Raw genomic sequence first — 16,244 nt, forward strand, 5'->3', positions numbered from 1 at the left:
CCAGATGATGACCCGCAGCAGAGCCAGGACAAGGGCCCACAGCGGGACCGATGGAGCGAGGAGCCAGATGATGACCCGCAGCAGAGCCAGGACAAGGGCCCTGCTTGCTCTGCTCAGGAGTCAAATCTGACCACCAGCGCTGGAGCCAATGAAACGTTAAATCCTGAAAATGTGTGGAGTGATCCTCGAACTGCTGTTAAATCCATTTAGTTTGGGTTGGTTCCTCCATCACGTATTGTGTGGTAGTAGTGCACGATGAAGACAAAGGAGATTACAATAACAGTCTTTATTAAACTTTACATTCTCAGAACAAACACTTGGCCAGAGGAGAACTGAGCAACTGATCCTGGGTTCTCCCAAGGATTTTTCTCTATTCTGTCACTGGTGGAGGTTTGGTTCCTGTCGCCTTTGGCTTTTGGCTTGCTTTTTAAGGGACATTTAATTTAATACTCAACAATATTATAGATGGAGCAATAATAATTAAATAATTAATAATTAAATAATTAAAACACAGGGTATAAATACACAGGGCAAACAAAAGGAGCAAAATGAAGTGCAGGTGAAACTTAATTTTTGATTATCATTATAATATAAAGTTGGTTATCATATTTTACTTGTGAGGACATTCTGCCCTGGCAATATAGCCAAACCTCTACACACACACACACACACACACACACACACACACACACACACACACACACACACACACGTTATCTTCTATTGTTTTTATATGCAGTTAATAAATACTGACTAACCCAAAGCCACACCCTAACAGTTCTACATTTTCATAATAAAATCATAAACAAAAGATTATTATTTTTTAAGATTATTACTACTTTATTTATTGTTTTTACAAATGAGAATGTCCCCAGATGGAAGTTTTGTCCGATTTAAGTCATTTCTGGAGACATATTTGTGTCCAGAGCATAACAAATTACCCCCCCTCCCACACACACACACACACACACACACACACACACACACACACACACACATACTCTCATATCTAGTGTCATGCACACATGGGTTGATCATTCACCCGGGCCTTCAGCCAAACTCAGCTGTGTAACGCCATGCTTCTGAGACACGGGCAGAAAATGATGCACTTCAACAACACTTTATCAGCAAAACTTCATAAACTATATATGTAACGCTGACAGGTAAGTTGTTTCTCAGAGCTGTTTAATTTTTAACAAATTATTTTAAATGCATGTTTTTGTCTGACATCATCTTTACACTTTGTTTGTTTATTTATTTTTTGTCTTATTAGAAACTATAGCATTCAAACAGTTTGTCAGTGCATATATACTTTTATTATTATGTGAGTTATTATTATTAATATTATTATTATTAATAAAGGTCATAATTTTCCATCCAATGAACAGTTGAATAAGATTAATAAAAACATGAATAACTTAATGATTATGATTAATGATTAATCACTTACGAAGTTATCTTTTTGTTTTACTCGTTGTGTGTATCAAACAAACAACACATTTAGTCAGTCCTGTAACTGGCGAGTAGAGATGACCTTAGAGCACAGTGGTTATTCATAGTCCTGATTTGCAGGAGAATTGCAAAGCTGTATTTACTGTGTACACTCGTTAATGCTGAGTTACCAAACGTCCTTCATGGGTCTGTGTCACCCAAACCTGAACATCCAGTTTTGCACAGTCGGGCCAGCATAAGAGCGCAGTGCTGGTGGACACTTCTCATCTGCACGTTCAGGACAGCACCTGTGTGAGTGAGTCTGGACACACCGCGGGACAGAGGATGGCTCACTATAACCCAGTAAGAACTTTTTATTCTTCGCTGTTAGATCTTCAGCTTCTAGATTAACACATGTCCATGTCCCCTCAGCCGCTCACGTCGTCTCCATCAGACGAGGTCAATCTGGGTGTGTCGGTCAATCCTCAGTAAGATCCCTGTTTTATTAGTCATTTGTCTAAAGAATAAACCTTTCATATGTGCAAATGAACCCAGTTAATGTGCTTAGAGAGTGATGAGACTCGACTGCTGACATTATTGTGTCTTGTTTGCTTCAGTGCCAAACCCACTGACTTTGACTTTCTGGCTGTGATTGGTAAAGGAACATTTGGGAAGGTGAGGCGTCCCATGCACTGTCTGATTAACTGTGTGCCTTATGACTTCACGAATGATTAACACGTCAGAAGGAAGCCCAGGAAGGTTACCTTGATGAACGTGGTGTTGTGTTTTGCACTGGGCATGAGTGACCTACAAGGAAAAAAGCTATTTTATCCTAAACAGCGTCTGAGATATCATGTGGGTTGCAGGTGCTGTTAGCAAAACTGAAAGCAGACGGGAAATTTTATGCCGTGAAGGTTTTGCAGAAGAAGGTTATATTGAAGAAAAAAGAGGTTAGTATTTGTTTTTTTTTAGCTTATTTGTCCATATAACCAGCCCTTGCATGACTATGTCAGATCAAAACACCCCGTTGCTCTGATAATGAATCTAATCTAATCTCCCTTTACTCTGTCCTTTGTACCGTGCTGATCTGTTCCTCGCTGGCCCAAAGACCGGCTTTTATTCAGTACAGGAGTCGTAGCAGGGACTGATATTTACCACTTGTTTTGATGTTGGAATATAATTAATGAAAATGATCCGGTAACACTTTATAATAACTGCACACTATTAATCATTAACTAAGCATTAGTAAACAGTTAATTCATCATTTATAAAGCATTAATATACATAAATAAGCAGTTGATAAATACAGCTATAAATGTGTCATTCTTGATTTATAAGCATATCTATAATGTATTTAATAATTGTATTGTCATACTTTATTACTGATTAATTTATCATTTATAAATAATTTACAAACCAATCCTTTAGGAGTTGTCATTTATTCATAAGATCACTTAGAAAGTGTAAGTAAATGTAGTAAATTCAGGCAGTTATAAAGCATTTAGTAGTGGTCAGTTAACTAATGTAGTGAGCTCATCTAAAGTGAAGACTAGTTATGTCTTATAAAGCATTTATAAAGGAGATTTAAATGCTCATTTTTCTTCTAAACTGAAAAAATAAACAAACACAACACAGTGATACAGAACATATAAATATTAACAGCATTTAAATAACTAGCATAACTAGTCCTCACTTTACATGAGCTCACTACATTAGTTAACTGACCACTACTAAATGCTTTATAACTACCCGAATTAACCATGAATTACAGTAGAAATAGATGTTAGTAAAGCATTTACTAACACACTAAGTAACTATTGCTATATGTCTGAATAAGATGTATGGATGTACATTTAAATAGTTTATTAATCATTTACTTACACTTTCTAAGTGATCTTGTGAACCACTGACAGCTCCTAAATAACTGGTGTGTAAATAATGCAATACTTCATTTAGAAATGATACATTTATCATTAATAAAGTATGAAAATACAATTATTAAACACATTAAAGATATGCTTTTAAATCAAGAATGACACATTTATAGCTGTATTTATAAACTGCTATGAATGCTTTATAAATGATGAATTAACTGTTTACTAATGCTTAATTAATGATTAATAGCGTGCCGTTATTATAAAGTGTTACCGATGATCCCAGTGTGTATAAAGGTAAGTTGCTGGCAGATGATGGTATGTGATAGGAAAGCTTGCGGCTGTACCGCTGTGGTTGCTCTTGGATGGCGTCAGCTGACGTGTGTATTCCCTCGTTCCCTCTCGTGTACGACAGCAGAAGAACATCATGGCCGAGAGGAACGTACTGCTCAAGAGTCTGAAGCACCCGTTCCTGGTCGGCCTGCACTACTCCTTCCAGACCAGCGAGAAGCTTTACTTTGTGCTGGATTATGTCAATGGTGGAGAGGTATGGGAAGAAAGCTGATAGTGATTTAAAACTTATTTGAGAAAAACTCAACACAAAAAAGGCAGGATTACACCGCAAAACTTTTTTCGATTTTTTTGACGACCCGCTTACATCATTTTTTAAAAGTGACCCGTATCCGATATTTGCATTTACACTACACTGCCGAAACAACCCAATGTAGACGTTCTGACCCAGAAAATTAAGTAAAAATATGAACTACATTCTCTCAAATATGAGCATGTTCCAGATCATAAGTTGATAAGTTTCAAGGGAGTAAAGCCTGTTAATGCCATTAAGAAAATGAAATTCTGGCAAATAAATTTTGTTTTAAAGAAATGTTCATTTAAAAGCAGCGCTCACTCATCAGTGTATTATACCAGAGATGTGCGCATCAACCGTTGCCGAGTCCGTCGTATAAGGAGATGATAATAAATGTAGTATTTGACCAACGGGTGCGGATACTTAAATCAGAGAAAAGTATTGGTGCGGGTGAGTGGCGGGTGGATGATCTGTTTGGCTGTGGATTCGGGTGATGTTGGAGCGCATCCGTACATCTCTAATTATCCGGTGTTTTACTTTCCGCACTATTTTCAAAGGTTAGCAAAACATTGCTCTCGTAAGGTGGAGAAAAATTCCAGTGTTGAGCCTTCGTCCTCCATCGAAGGCTCAACATTGATAAGTCATGTGATCACAGTTATCTGAGTTGACCCCTTTTTGATGACGTACGACTCATTTACTGGGGAATATCCGATTTGTCTGCTTACATGGCACACGCAAATGCACGTATCCGATTCATATCTGATTTATTTCCACATATGAGTGAGGCCTGAAACTGATCTGAGAAAATCAGAATCCATGTGATTTTTCCTGCTTAATACGTTCGCCGGTCATATCCGATCTGAGCCACACGAGAGGAAAACATCGGAATTGGGTCAGTTGAACCATGCAGTGTAGATGGGGCCTTATGTTAACAGACAGACTTTATCTTTAAGCAGCGTAATGTGCTGAGTGTGTAACAGCAGCTCTTCTCTGGTCATCTTCCAGCTGTTTTATCACCTGCAGCGAGAGCGCTGTTTCTCCGAGGCGCGCGCGCGCTTCTACTCGGCCGAGGTGGCCAGCGCCATCGGGTACCTGCACTCTCTCAATATAGTTTACAGGTCAGTCACTGGGACGCTTCTCAGTATAATCCCATTCACAGATAACCTGACCTCACTTTCATATCTTCATGCTCCCGCCTAGAGATCTCAAGCCAGAAAACATTCTATTAGACTACCAGGTAAACGAACATGAATATTGATTTCACGTAGTTTATGTACAATGGTAAATAAATTTTGACAGTGTATATTTTTGTATCTCTTCCAGGGCCATGTGGTGTTAACAGATTTTGGTTTGTGTAAAGAAGGCATAGAACCAGAAGGAACCACCACAACTTTTTGCGGCACTCCAGAGGTATGAATCAAGATGTATATAACCGTCTAATCCTATTTATCCCGAGTTAATACACTCGGCTGCGTCTGAAAACGCCTTCGGAGGACGAATCCAATGTTAGCTCCTGAGAAACCGTCATCTGATCGATTTTTGAAGGCAGCGTAGATGTATCCGTCGCTAACTTTGATTTCCCACAATCCTGTGCTTTCCATACTAGAAAAATAAAGATGGCGTCTGAAAGTTGCGGTTCCTGGACAGTTTGTAACTTCTGGCCCTCTAGCAGTTAAAAACAAAACACATGCATTTTGTGGGAGAATATTTTGGTTGTGCTTCAGCTCTGCGTGTCTGAGCCGATGAATATGACCCTTCACAATAAATAATGCTTTACAATCAACTCTGTTAGAGAGCTACATTTATCTGCTCAATAAAATACCTTCATCAGCTGGTGAGTAATAAAAACGCCATCTCTGCGTCGCTTTTACCAACACTTCAAATCCCTCAGTTCTCAACATCTCAGAAAAGCCAAGCCAATGTTGATTCTTGTTTTATTACGAGCTTTTTATTACGCTTTTTCTCTTTTTGCCAGAAAACTCTCCTGTTCAGGGTTTGTGTAAAACGGATGATTCGGAGGTTGGAGATTCAGCCTTTCTCACTCGTTGTGAAAATTAACCTCTGCCACACCTTACACACGTCACAACTACATTTATGAACACTGTAAACCCGAATAAGTTGGCAGAACTCAAAACATTTAAGGCAATCGATTGCCTCACGTTTTTTAAGTTCTGAAATTCAAAGTTGAAGTAAGCAGAACTAGCAGATTTTTATTTTGTACTTAAACATTTCAAGTTAAGAACAATTAAAATGTATGAATAATTCATACAATTAACTTAAAGCTTTCATGTAATCTCAATGTGAACACTTTTATTAGTATAAACTTATTTAGCTTTAGCAAGCTAATTCGCTAACATACTAATTGGCTAACATATTAGCAATAGTATGCTATACAGAAGCACTTGCTGTATGAGCGCAACAATATAAAGGGATTATTTGCTCTCATGCTCCACTCGTCACCATGAGGGTAACTCTCCTAAAACCAACATTAACAGAAATTCTTCTAAATTAGCATAACAATGGGCGGCAGTGGCTCAGTGGTTCATGTAGGTTGTCTACAAACCGGAAGGTTGGTGGTTCAATCCCCGGTTCCACTTGACCAAGTGTCGAGATGTCCATGAGCAAGACACCTAACCCCAGCTGCTCCCGACGAGCTGGGTGGCGCCTTGCATGGCTGACACCGCCGTCGGTGTATGAATGGGTGAATGTGAGGCAATATGTAAAGCGCTTTGGTGGCCATTGGGTCTGTGAAAGCGCTATATAAATGCAGTCCATTTAACAACACATTAATCACTACTAAATCTCCCACTTAACATTAATCTTGCACAAAAAACACATATTACACTTAATTTTAGCATTTATTCTCCCTTTCGAGTGCTATCGGCAAAGCATGCTGGGAAATAGACATCCCAGCCGTTTCAGTGAAACTTAAGTTCGTCCAAATTAAAATAAATAATTTCATAAAACTCAAAACAATGAAACAGTTCAGTTTACTTAAAATATATCAGTTCTGTGAACTTGAAAGAAAAAGAAAGTGCTAAACACTCATAAAAGTTAATTTGACTTAACTAATTAGTTTAATTTAAGTTTGTCCGACTCAAACCAATTAAGTATTTTGAGCCTTAGGGTTTTGTCTGATTTCATTAGTGATTTCAAATATGAAATTTAATCATAAGCTTAGTGAACAGCTTCCCCATTCATATCAGAGATAGACCTTATTCATAGCGACACCATGACTGTATGAAAGCAAGGCTGTGAGGGATAGACTTACTGTCTTTTCAAAAGCATCTACTGTAAAAAAGATCCCAGATCACTAATTTTACAGAGATCATATTGTTTTTGAGGGTTTTTTTTTTTTTGTCAACTGAAATTTCTATGAAAGATATTTTTGCAGTGTTTCATCAGCAGACCAATCCAAAACCCCATTAAATACCAGTATCCACGGAAGATATGAATGTCTATCCCTCACAGCTTCGCTTTCATTCCCGTTAAACCTCAAAGATGCTCTGCTGTGAACAAGGTCTAGGAGCAGCTGGCTGAGGCGTTTCTGAGGCCAACTGAAATGACTTGCCTTACTGGGACTTTAACGTGACCCAAAGTCATGTGGTACTCTCTCACTCTTAGTATCTGGCACCCGAGGTCCTCCGGAAAGAGCCGTATGACCGGACGGTGGACTGGTGGTGTCTTGGAGCTGTGCTCTATGAGATGCTCTACAGCTTGGTAAGTTTACTGATCGGCTCAACGTATTTACTTTAGCTTAGCCCAAACTTAATGTAATTTCTTTTTGGATTATTGTGACAAACAGCCTCCGTTCTACAGCCGGGATGTGTCTGAGATGTACGACGCGATCCTGCACAAGCCGCTCCACATGCCCCCGGGCAAGTCCGAGGCCTCGTGCCACCTGCTCCACGGGCTGCTGCAGAAAGACCAGCGTCGCCGCATTGGAGCCATTGCGGATTTTGTGAGTGACCATCTGGATGTCTTTGTCATTGTGAAACTGTTTATCAGGCAAAGAGTCACAGTTAATGTGTCAACTGTTGTTGTTTTGCAGTTGGAGATTAAAAATCATCTGTTCTTTGGCCCCATAAACTGGGATGACCTGTACCACAAGCGAATCACGCCTCCGTATAACCCCAATGTGGTAGGCTCTTACAAACTCCCTCTGGGCTTTCCGTCTTTATTGGGCATCAAATAAGATGGTCCTCACTGCAGAACACGAAATCCAGGGGGAGGAGTTGAGATCCAGAACCAACTCCTCCCACCTTACATATACCTAAACCTACCCATCTCCACCCCCTGATCCCTAATCCCACCCATAAACCTGCCAATCTGCACCCCCTGATCCCTAAACCCATCCCTAAACCTACCCATCTCCACCCCCTGATCCCCAAACCCACCCCTAAACCTACCCATCTCCACCCCCTGATCCCCAAACCCACCCCTAAACCTACCCATCTCCACCCCCTGATCCCCAAACCCACCCCTAAACCTACCCATCTCCACCCCCTGATCCCTAAACCCATCCCTAAACCTACCCATCTCCACCCCCTGATCCCTAAACCCACCCCTAAACCTAACAATCTCCACCCCCTGATCCCTAAACCCACCCCTAAACCTAACAATCTCCACCTCCTGATCCCTAAACCCACCTCTAAACCTAACAATCTCCACCCCCTGATCCCTAAACCCACCCCTAAACCTACCAATCTCCACCCCCTGATCCCTAAACCCACCCTAAACCTACCCATCTCCACCCCCTGATCCCTAAACCCACCTCTAAACCAACCCATCTCCACCCCCTGATCCCTAAACCCACCTCTAAACCAACCCATCTCCACCTCCTGATCCCTAAACCCACCTCTAAACCTAACAATCTCCACCCCCTGATCCCTAAACCCACCCCTAAACCTACCAATCTCCACCCCCTGATCCCTAAACCCACCCCTAAACCTACCCATCTCCACCCCCTGATCCCTAAACCCACCTCTAAACCAACCCATCTCCACCCCCTGATCCCTAAACCCACCTCTAAACCAACCCATCTCCACTCCCTGATCCCTAAACCCACCCCTAAACCAACCCATCTCCACCCCCTGATCCCTAAACCCACCCCTAAACCTACCCATCTCCACCCCCTGATCCCTAAACCCACCCCTAAACCAACCCATCTCCACCCCCTGATCCCTAAACCTCCCAATCTTCACCCCCTGATCCCTAAACCTCCCAATCTCCACCCCTGATCCCTAAACCCACCCCTAAACCTCCCAATCTCCACCCCCTGATCCCTAAACCCACCCCTAAACCAACCCATCTCCACTCACTGATCCCTAAACCCACCTCTAAACCAACCAATCTACACCCCCTGATCCCTAAACCCACCTCTAAACCAACCCATCTCCACCCCCTGATCCCTAAACCTCCCAATCTTCACCCCCTGATCCCTAAACCTCCCAATCTCCACTCCCTGATCCCTAAACCTCCCAATCTTCACCCCCTGATCCCTAAACCTCCCAATCTCCACCCCTGATCCCTAAACCCACCCCTCAACCTACCAATCTCCACCCCTGATCCCTAAACCCACCCCTAAACCTCCCAATCTTCACCCCCTGATCCCTAAACCTCCCAATCTCCACCCCTGATCTCTAAACCCACCCCTAAACCTCCCAATCTCCACCCCCTGATCCCTAAACCCACCCCTAAACCAACCCATCTCCACTCCCTGATCCCTAAACCCACCTCTAAACCAACCAATCTCCACCCCCTGATCCCTAAACCCACCTCTAAACCAACCCATCTCCACCCCCTGATCCCTAAACCTCCCAATCTTCACCCCCTGATCCCTAAACCTCCCAATCTTCACCCCCTGATCCCTAAACCTCCCAATCTCCACCCCTGATCCCTAAACCCACCCCTCAACCTACCAATCTCCACCCCTTAGATCTGGATCCAACTCCGCCCCCTTGGATCTCGTGTACTGCAGTGAGGGGCTACTGCATCAAATACAGAGATTATTAGTCCATTGTGTCCACCAAAGCGCAGCTGGGATGTTTTTCCAATTGTTTTCAATGAAAGCGCCACGTTTTTAAAACGCCAGGAGCGTAACGAGGCACAGAGCGTTACTCAGCGTTTTTACCGGTCGCCGAAACGCAGCGCTCATCCCTGTCACTTTTTACCCAGCCGTCCAATCACAGCAGAGGAGGGGCGGGACTAATACCACACCAGCCAACCGCCACATTATGCTCGTACAACGTCAACAGATGACAACAACAAGCAGAAAAACAGAGCAAAATAATTTAAAACAAGAGCCAGAGCAAATATGGAGCGTTCAAGTCATGCCGTAAACATCGTGTTGATGAATGCCACATGAACGGCACCACAATGTCGTAAAAACTAGTGGGAAGCTCTGGATTTTCTTTTAAGACCTGATCTGTACAAGTTGTGGGCATTTTCAGTATGAAGTTGTGAGAAACATGGTGGATACCACAATACTAAAAGGTATTTAGCAGTGATATTGTCACGCTTTTCTATTTACAGCGCAGTGAGCAAATTGCCTGCACAGAATATGATAGCATTATACTGTAATATAACAATATAATATGTAACAATAAAGTTTACAGTCTCTTCATAAATTAATTAAAAACATAAAAAAGCAAAACACACTGATGCACATTTCTTGCTCTTCCTTTTCTGGAAGTAGATTTTAAGAACCTTGTTGTATTTTTGTGTATTTAATTAAGAGAAAGTACACCGCCATCTTACTCCGGCGAATGGCGTCGTGATGGCGTCTAAATGGCGTCGTGAACTCGACTTCCCACCTCGTAAATACGAACTTCCCAGAAGGACTTGAACGCACCAATAATTTACATTGTATCTGTGAAATGAGATACAAGTAACACTTTCGCAGATATTCTGAGTCAAATATCATAGCAAGCAAAGCGTCTCAACTGAAAGAAAACGTTCTCCAGCGCCCACAGCTAAGCTATGGTGGACACGTGGCCTAAGTGCTCCTCTTTACCTTATGGACATACTCAGTTCTGTCCCGTCTGGCACTAAAGGCGATCTGTGTATAAAACCATGTGTTGTGCTTCTCCAGAGAGGGCCTGCAGACCTTCAGCACATTGACCCCGAGTTCACCAGAGAGATGGTGCCGAACTCAGTGGGCCGAACGCCAGAGCCCACGCCCAGCCTGGCCACCAGCAGCTCCGGCGCGTTCACCGGCTTCTCCTACATCTCCGGGGAGGACGGCTTCCTCTGACCGGGGCGGCTTCTACCTTCAGCTCATCGAGAGTACGTGCTTCTGGACGACTCTGGAAAAACACTGGACTGAAATCAGGGTAAAAGTTGTGGAGCAGGAGCATAAAAGGAGCTGTTGAACGAGGAGATTTGCATTCATAATAAAAGGGAATATTTCATCAGTGTGCGTTGTGTAAGGACATTGCAGGAGATGTTTTTGTTGATTGCACCACTGGAAAAGCAGCTTGTTGCAAAATCTGTACAAGTCTAGATTTCTGATCTTGCTCGTCTCTTAGGGATTGTGGATCTGCAGGTTGGCAACGTCCTCGTCTAATGTTCTTCATCTGATTACTGGAACGAGCATCATGGGGGAAATAACAGTTTTGTGCAAAACTTGCTCTTCTGCTGTGGTTAAAAATGTCACATAATCAAATCTATATTATGAATGATCCATAAATGTGAACATTATATGACTGTGCTTTATGAAATCATGTATTAATGCTTAACATGTCTTGAGAAGTGTAATAACACTGACAAATATACAGAATATATTTTTTCTCATTGTAGCTAAACAGATATATTGCTAATATTGTTACATGTTTTTGTTTAAAGTTTAATAAAATCTTTGCTAAAATGTATATTATAAATTATAATCTATATTTAGAGAGAGAGAGAGAGAGAGAGAGAGAGAGAGAGAGAGAGAGAGAGAGAGAGAGAGAGAGAGAGAGAGAGAGAGAGATGATAGCTACATTTGTCTGCTGCAAATATAACTGACTTGGACATGTACAACACATTGTAACTCTAAGGCTGGGGATAGATGTAACAATAAGAGCTAATTTGATGAAATAAGATCCATTGTGTGTGTGTGTGTGTGTGTGTGTGTGTGTGTGTGTGTGTGTGTGTGTGTGTGTGTGTGTGTGTGTGTGTGTGTGTTCAGGCACTAGCTATCTTGCCATCCACTTATTTTATGTGGATATCACATATAAAACGCTACAGCAACAAGGAAAGACAGCATTGGACTCAATCTGGCAATATTTCTAGATGGAAGAAAGACGTTTTAACAGTATTTTGGACATGAGGCTCAAATGTTAGATTGACATCAAAAATCACCCCCAAATTCTTCCATTTTGTTTGAAAGTCCACATTTGAGCCATGGACGGTTAGTGAGACTGACCCAGTCTTACGAAGTCAGTGGGGTGAACCAATGAGGATAATCTCGGTCTGTTCACCGTTAAGACAAAGGACATTTTGTGTCATCCATTCTTTTATCTTAGCTATATTTAATAAAAAATCAACAGGTACAGTTTCCTTAGGTTTAAAATGTATGTAGATCTGAGTATCGTCTGCATACAATTTTTATTTTAGACCAAGTGATCGCAGAACCTGGCCAGGTGGAAAAATATAGATGTAAAAAAGCAAAGGGCCCAATACTGATCCCTGAGGGACGCCAGATTGTACAACATCAACCTCAGACCAAAATGAGTTGCTGACGATCATTGAGGTAGGACATAAACCAATTAAAAGCAGTATCAGAGACCCCCAAAAACAGTTTCTAAACGAGTCCTAAGGCGTCATATACTGACGCTTTGACAAATCGTCTACATCCAACGCACATGGCACCCTTTAGCGTCAATATGAGACGCAGATAGATATGGGCCAGAAGGCGCCTCCTAGCGGTCTAACCCTAACTCTACCCCAGACCTAAACCCAACCATAACCGAACAAAGCTCTGTGCGTCTCATATTGACGCTAAAGGGTGCCATGTGCGTTGGATGTAGACGATTTGTCAAAAGCGTCAGTATATGACGCCCAAGGATGAGAATGCGTTGGATCTACAGTGGCACTGAGATCAGGAAGGATCAAAATTGAAAGACAGCCAGAATCTGAATCAATTAACAAATCATTAGTGACCTCAACCAGAGCTGTTTCTGGGAATTTACGAAAGCCAGATTGCAGAGGCTCAAAAAGATTGTTTTCTGTTAAATGAGAAATTACCTGAGAAGCAACAACTCGCTTTAATATTTTGGCAAGAAAAGGGAGATTAGATATGGGACGAAAATTAGAAAGGTTCTCATAGTCAAAATTTGTCTTTTTAGGTAGTGGGGTAAAGCTATTTTAAAAGCTGTTGGGACAACCCCAGTACACAGAGAGTCATTTATAATCCTCAAAACAACAGGACACAGAGAAGCAAACATGACTGACACAGACCAGTAGGTGTGGGATCTAGTAGAGAAGTGTCTGCTTTCATTTAAGAAACCTCCTCTAAAAGAGAAAAAGAGTCACAAGTGGACAGAATTTAGAAATTAGAAAAAATAATACCAGAACAATAAGGAATAATTTCAACAGAAGAAGACAATAAAGAAGAATCACAAAAAGGAGCAGTGACCTACAAGACAGAATTACAATTCAGCAATTTGTTAATAGAATTAAAAAGTTGTCTCGAGTTTCCTTGATTGTCATTAATAATTGTAAAGAAATAATCAGATCTGGCAGAAGTAATTCCAACCTTATATTCTTGTAAGCAGTCTTTGCATGCTTGATGATAAACAGTCAGACCTGAGAGACGCTCCATTTGACGGCAAGATGACTTCACAATACGCAAATCCTCATTATAGGAGCAGGACGTACAAATGAAACAGTGCGTGACTTTTGAGGAGCAAATGAGTCCAGGCCAGACAAGAGAACAGAAGTTAACAAAGAAACCTTCGTCTCCAGAGGATCAGATGAAGAGAAACTACTTGCTGAAGAATCAATAATAAACAGAAAAGTTATGGGGTCAACTGATCTCCATCTCCAGTATGTCAAAATACGAAAAGGAGGCAATGTTGGCAACAGGTCTATGCATATCAAAAAAGATTGCCAGATGATCAGACAACCCTAAGTCAATGGTAGACAACTGAGACACAAAAGATCAATTAGATATCAGTTCTAAAATATATCCTTTGTTATGTGTAGACATTACTTTATTAGTTTGTAATAAACAAACTACAGCTAGTTCAAAACGCAGCAGCTCGAGTTCTTACCAGAACCAGGAAGTATGACCATATTAGCCCCGTTCTGTCAACACTGCATTGGCTGCCTATTAAACATCGTATAAATTTTAAAATATTGCTGATCACTTACAAAGCACTAAATGGTTTAGCTCCGCAGTACTTGAGCGAGCTCTTAACGCATTATAGTCCTTCACGTCTACTGCGATCTCAAAACTCCGGCCAGTTAATAATACCTAGAATATCAAAATCGACTGCTGGCGGTAGATCCTTTTCCTATTTAGCACCAAAACTTTGGAACAGTCTTCCTACCATTGTCCGGGAAGCAGACACACTCTGTCAGTTCAAATCTAGATTAAAAACACATCTCTGTAACCTAGCATTCACATAACGCATTATAGACTTCTATAACTCAAATCAGTTAAATGATTATTAGGCTGCATAAACTACGACGTCTGATGTACTCGTTACATCATAAGACGAATGGCATCTACGCTAATGTTAGTCTTTATTCCGAGGTTTACTGAAGTCAGCCGGATCCGGGCCGTATCCAGATCAGACGGTGGACCTGCGCCTGTACATGTCCACGACGCATCCTGGAGTGCCAGCCTCATCGGCCCTGTGAAGGCCTAACGGACACGACCGCCATCGGTCCTCAACAACTCGTCTCCATACCGGCGCGATGACTCCGACCTGCAACCATGGAACTGGATAAATACTCTAAATGTTCTGATCCAATCTGACTTCTGACCTGTAATGCTCCTGAATCATAATCATACACTGGTCGCTCGTCGGCCAGAGGAGAACTGAGATTGAGTCTGGTTTCTCCCAAGGTTTTTCTCTCCGTTCTGTCCCTGATGGAGTTTTATTTCCTTGCCACTGTTGCCTATGGCTTGCTTAGGGACATTTATTAATATTATTGATCTGCCTGCATTGACAACATTGTATGAGAACAACGAAAACAACTAAAAACACTGTATTATGTGTGCCAGACAGTATTTGGCAATGTCACTCTGACACATAAGCGCACATGCCTATAAACTAAACACGTAATACGCATGTGCATGCGGCCATCGGTTTCACATTCACGTGTTTGAAGTTTACGCAAAGATGATATTTCGAAACCTCTTTCAAAGTTTGCGTTCTCAGGCCACAAAAACGCTGTTGTCGTGTAAATGAATGGCCAGAACTCATTAAAGTTTTCAGCTAAAAATAGTGTTGTGTAAACGGCCCCTAAATTATTAAATAATTATTTCTACAATGGAAATGAATCAACGTTTAACTTAAACTGGACATTGACTCTCTTCTAGATCTGCCGAGACGATCTTTGCTGCAATAATTTCCTCTTATCTCTGTAAAGCTGCTTTGAAACAATGTATTGTAAAAAGCTCTATAAATAAAGGTAACTTTCTTGACAACACTCCCCGCTCCGTGTGTGATGCTGCTCCACGCCTCTAGGCGTCACTATAACCCAAATCAGTGCAAGACACAAAACATTGCTAGGTGTTTTTATTTTTTTAACCTTTTAACCAGCGCCCCTATTTTTGAGAATTTTCTGAAAATGACAAACCCAAATACAAACCCTGTGGTCCGAATTCATAACTCTGGTCTTTTTTTACACTAGACACTTTTGAAACTTTGTTACCCAAGAGTCATTATAACTCAAATAGCAGGAACAGAGTAAAACAAGGTAAAATTTACATGAACGTGACTTACGATTTCTTTGAATGAACTTAACTTAGGGAAAAATGTATCAGACTTTAATGTTAAAAGCCATTTTCTCAAAATGAGTTTTTCCTCCTACATTGAGCCAGAAATCTCCACTTCACTGTAGCAAGTCATTCACCAAAGTACTTTACAGTTTTATTCTTATCTACATTCTGAAGGGGTTTTTTTTACAGAGGGGTTGTTCATATACAATTTCCAGATTTTTTTATTCCTAAAAATAAATGTATTTATTTCTGGCTGTTAACAGTATTTTCTGATTTATGGAGTGATAAAAATAGATATCCAAAACCCCCACTGTAAAAACCTTCGACTCTAATATATATGTATTATTTTGAATCTGGCTTTATCCCATGTTCAGATTTTTGTTCTAGAAATGTATGCAAAATAGTGCATATTCAATTA

General features: G+C 41.2%; 1 protein-coding gene across 4 annotated transcripts; it reads left to right on the forward strand.

The window, feature by feature from the left end:
• The first annotated feature begins 1,029 nt into the window (after positions 1-1,029).
• On the forward strand, positions 1,030-11,761 carry sgk2a (serum/glucocorticoid regulated kinase 2a). Of its 4 annotated transcripts, none has more exons than XM_079588630.1 (13): positions 1,030-1,163; positions 1,573-1,794; positions 1,864-1,919; positions 2,049-2,106; positions 2,298-2,381; positions 3,721-3,852; positions 4,897-5,009; positions 5,092-5,128; positions 5,215-5,301; positions 7,516-7,611; positions 7,697-7,852; positions 7,943-8,032; positions 10,985-11,761. In XM_079588630.1, exons 2-13 carry the CDS (start codon positions 1,777-1,779, stop codon positions 11,144-11,146), a joined length of 1,089 nt encoding a protein of 362 aa, XP_079444756.1. In that variant the 5' UTR covers positions 1,030-1,163; positions 1,573-1,776; the 3' UTR covers positions 11,147-11,761. The 4 variants fall into 4 exon arrangements, with proteins under 4 accessions (XP_079444756.1, XP_079444757.1, XP_079444759.1 ...); XM_079588631.1 differs by having other exon boundaries at positions 1,032-1,163; positions 1,668-1,794; XM_079588633.1 differs by having other exon boundaries at positions 1,032-1,163; positions 1,668-1,794; positions 3,724-3,852.
• Positions 11,762-16,244: the final 4,483 nt, after the last annotated feature.

The sequence above is a fragment of the Phoxinus phoxinus genome, assembly GCF_949152265.1.
Source record: "Phoxinus phoxinus genome assembly, chromosome: 18".
NCBI classification, from domain to species: Eukaryota; Metazoa; Chordata; class Actinopteri; order Cypriniformes; family Leuciscidae; genus Phoxinus; species Phoxinus phoxinus.

Excerpts from the sequence above, each read along its gene's own strand:
- sgk2a (XM_079588630.1), top strand. Across the intron at positions 5,302-7,515 it reads CTTTTTGCGGCACTCCAGAG|TATCTGGCACCCGAGGTCCT; the intron begins GTATGAATCAAG and ends TCTCACTCTTAG. Across the intron at positions 7,853-7,942 it reads TTGGAGCCATTGCGGATTTT|TTGGAGATTAAAAATCATCT; the intron begins GTGAGTGACCAT and ends GTTGTTTTGCAG.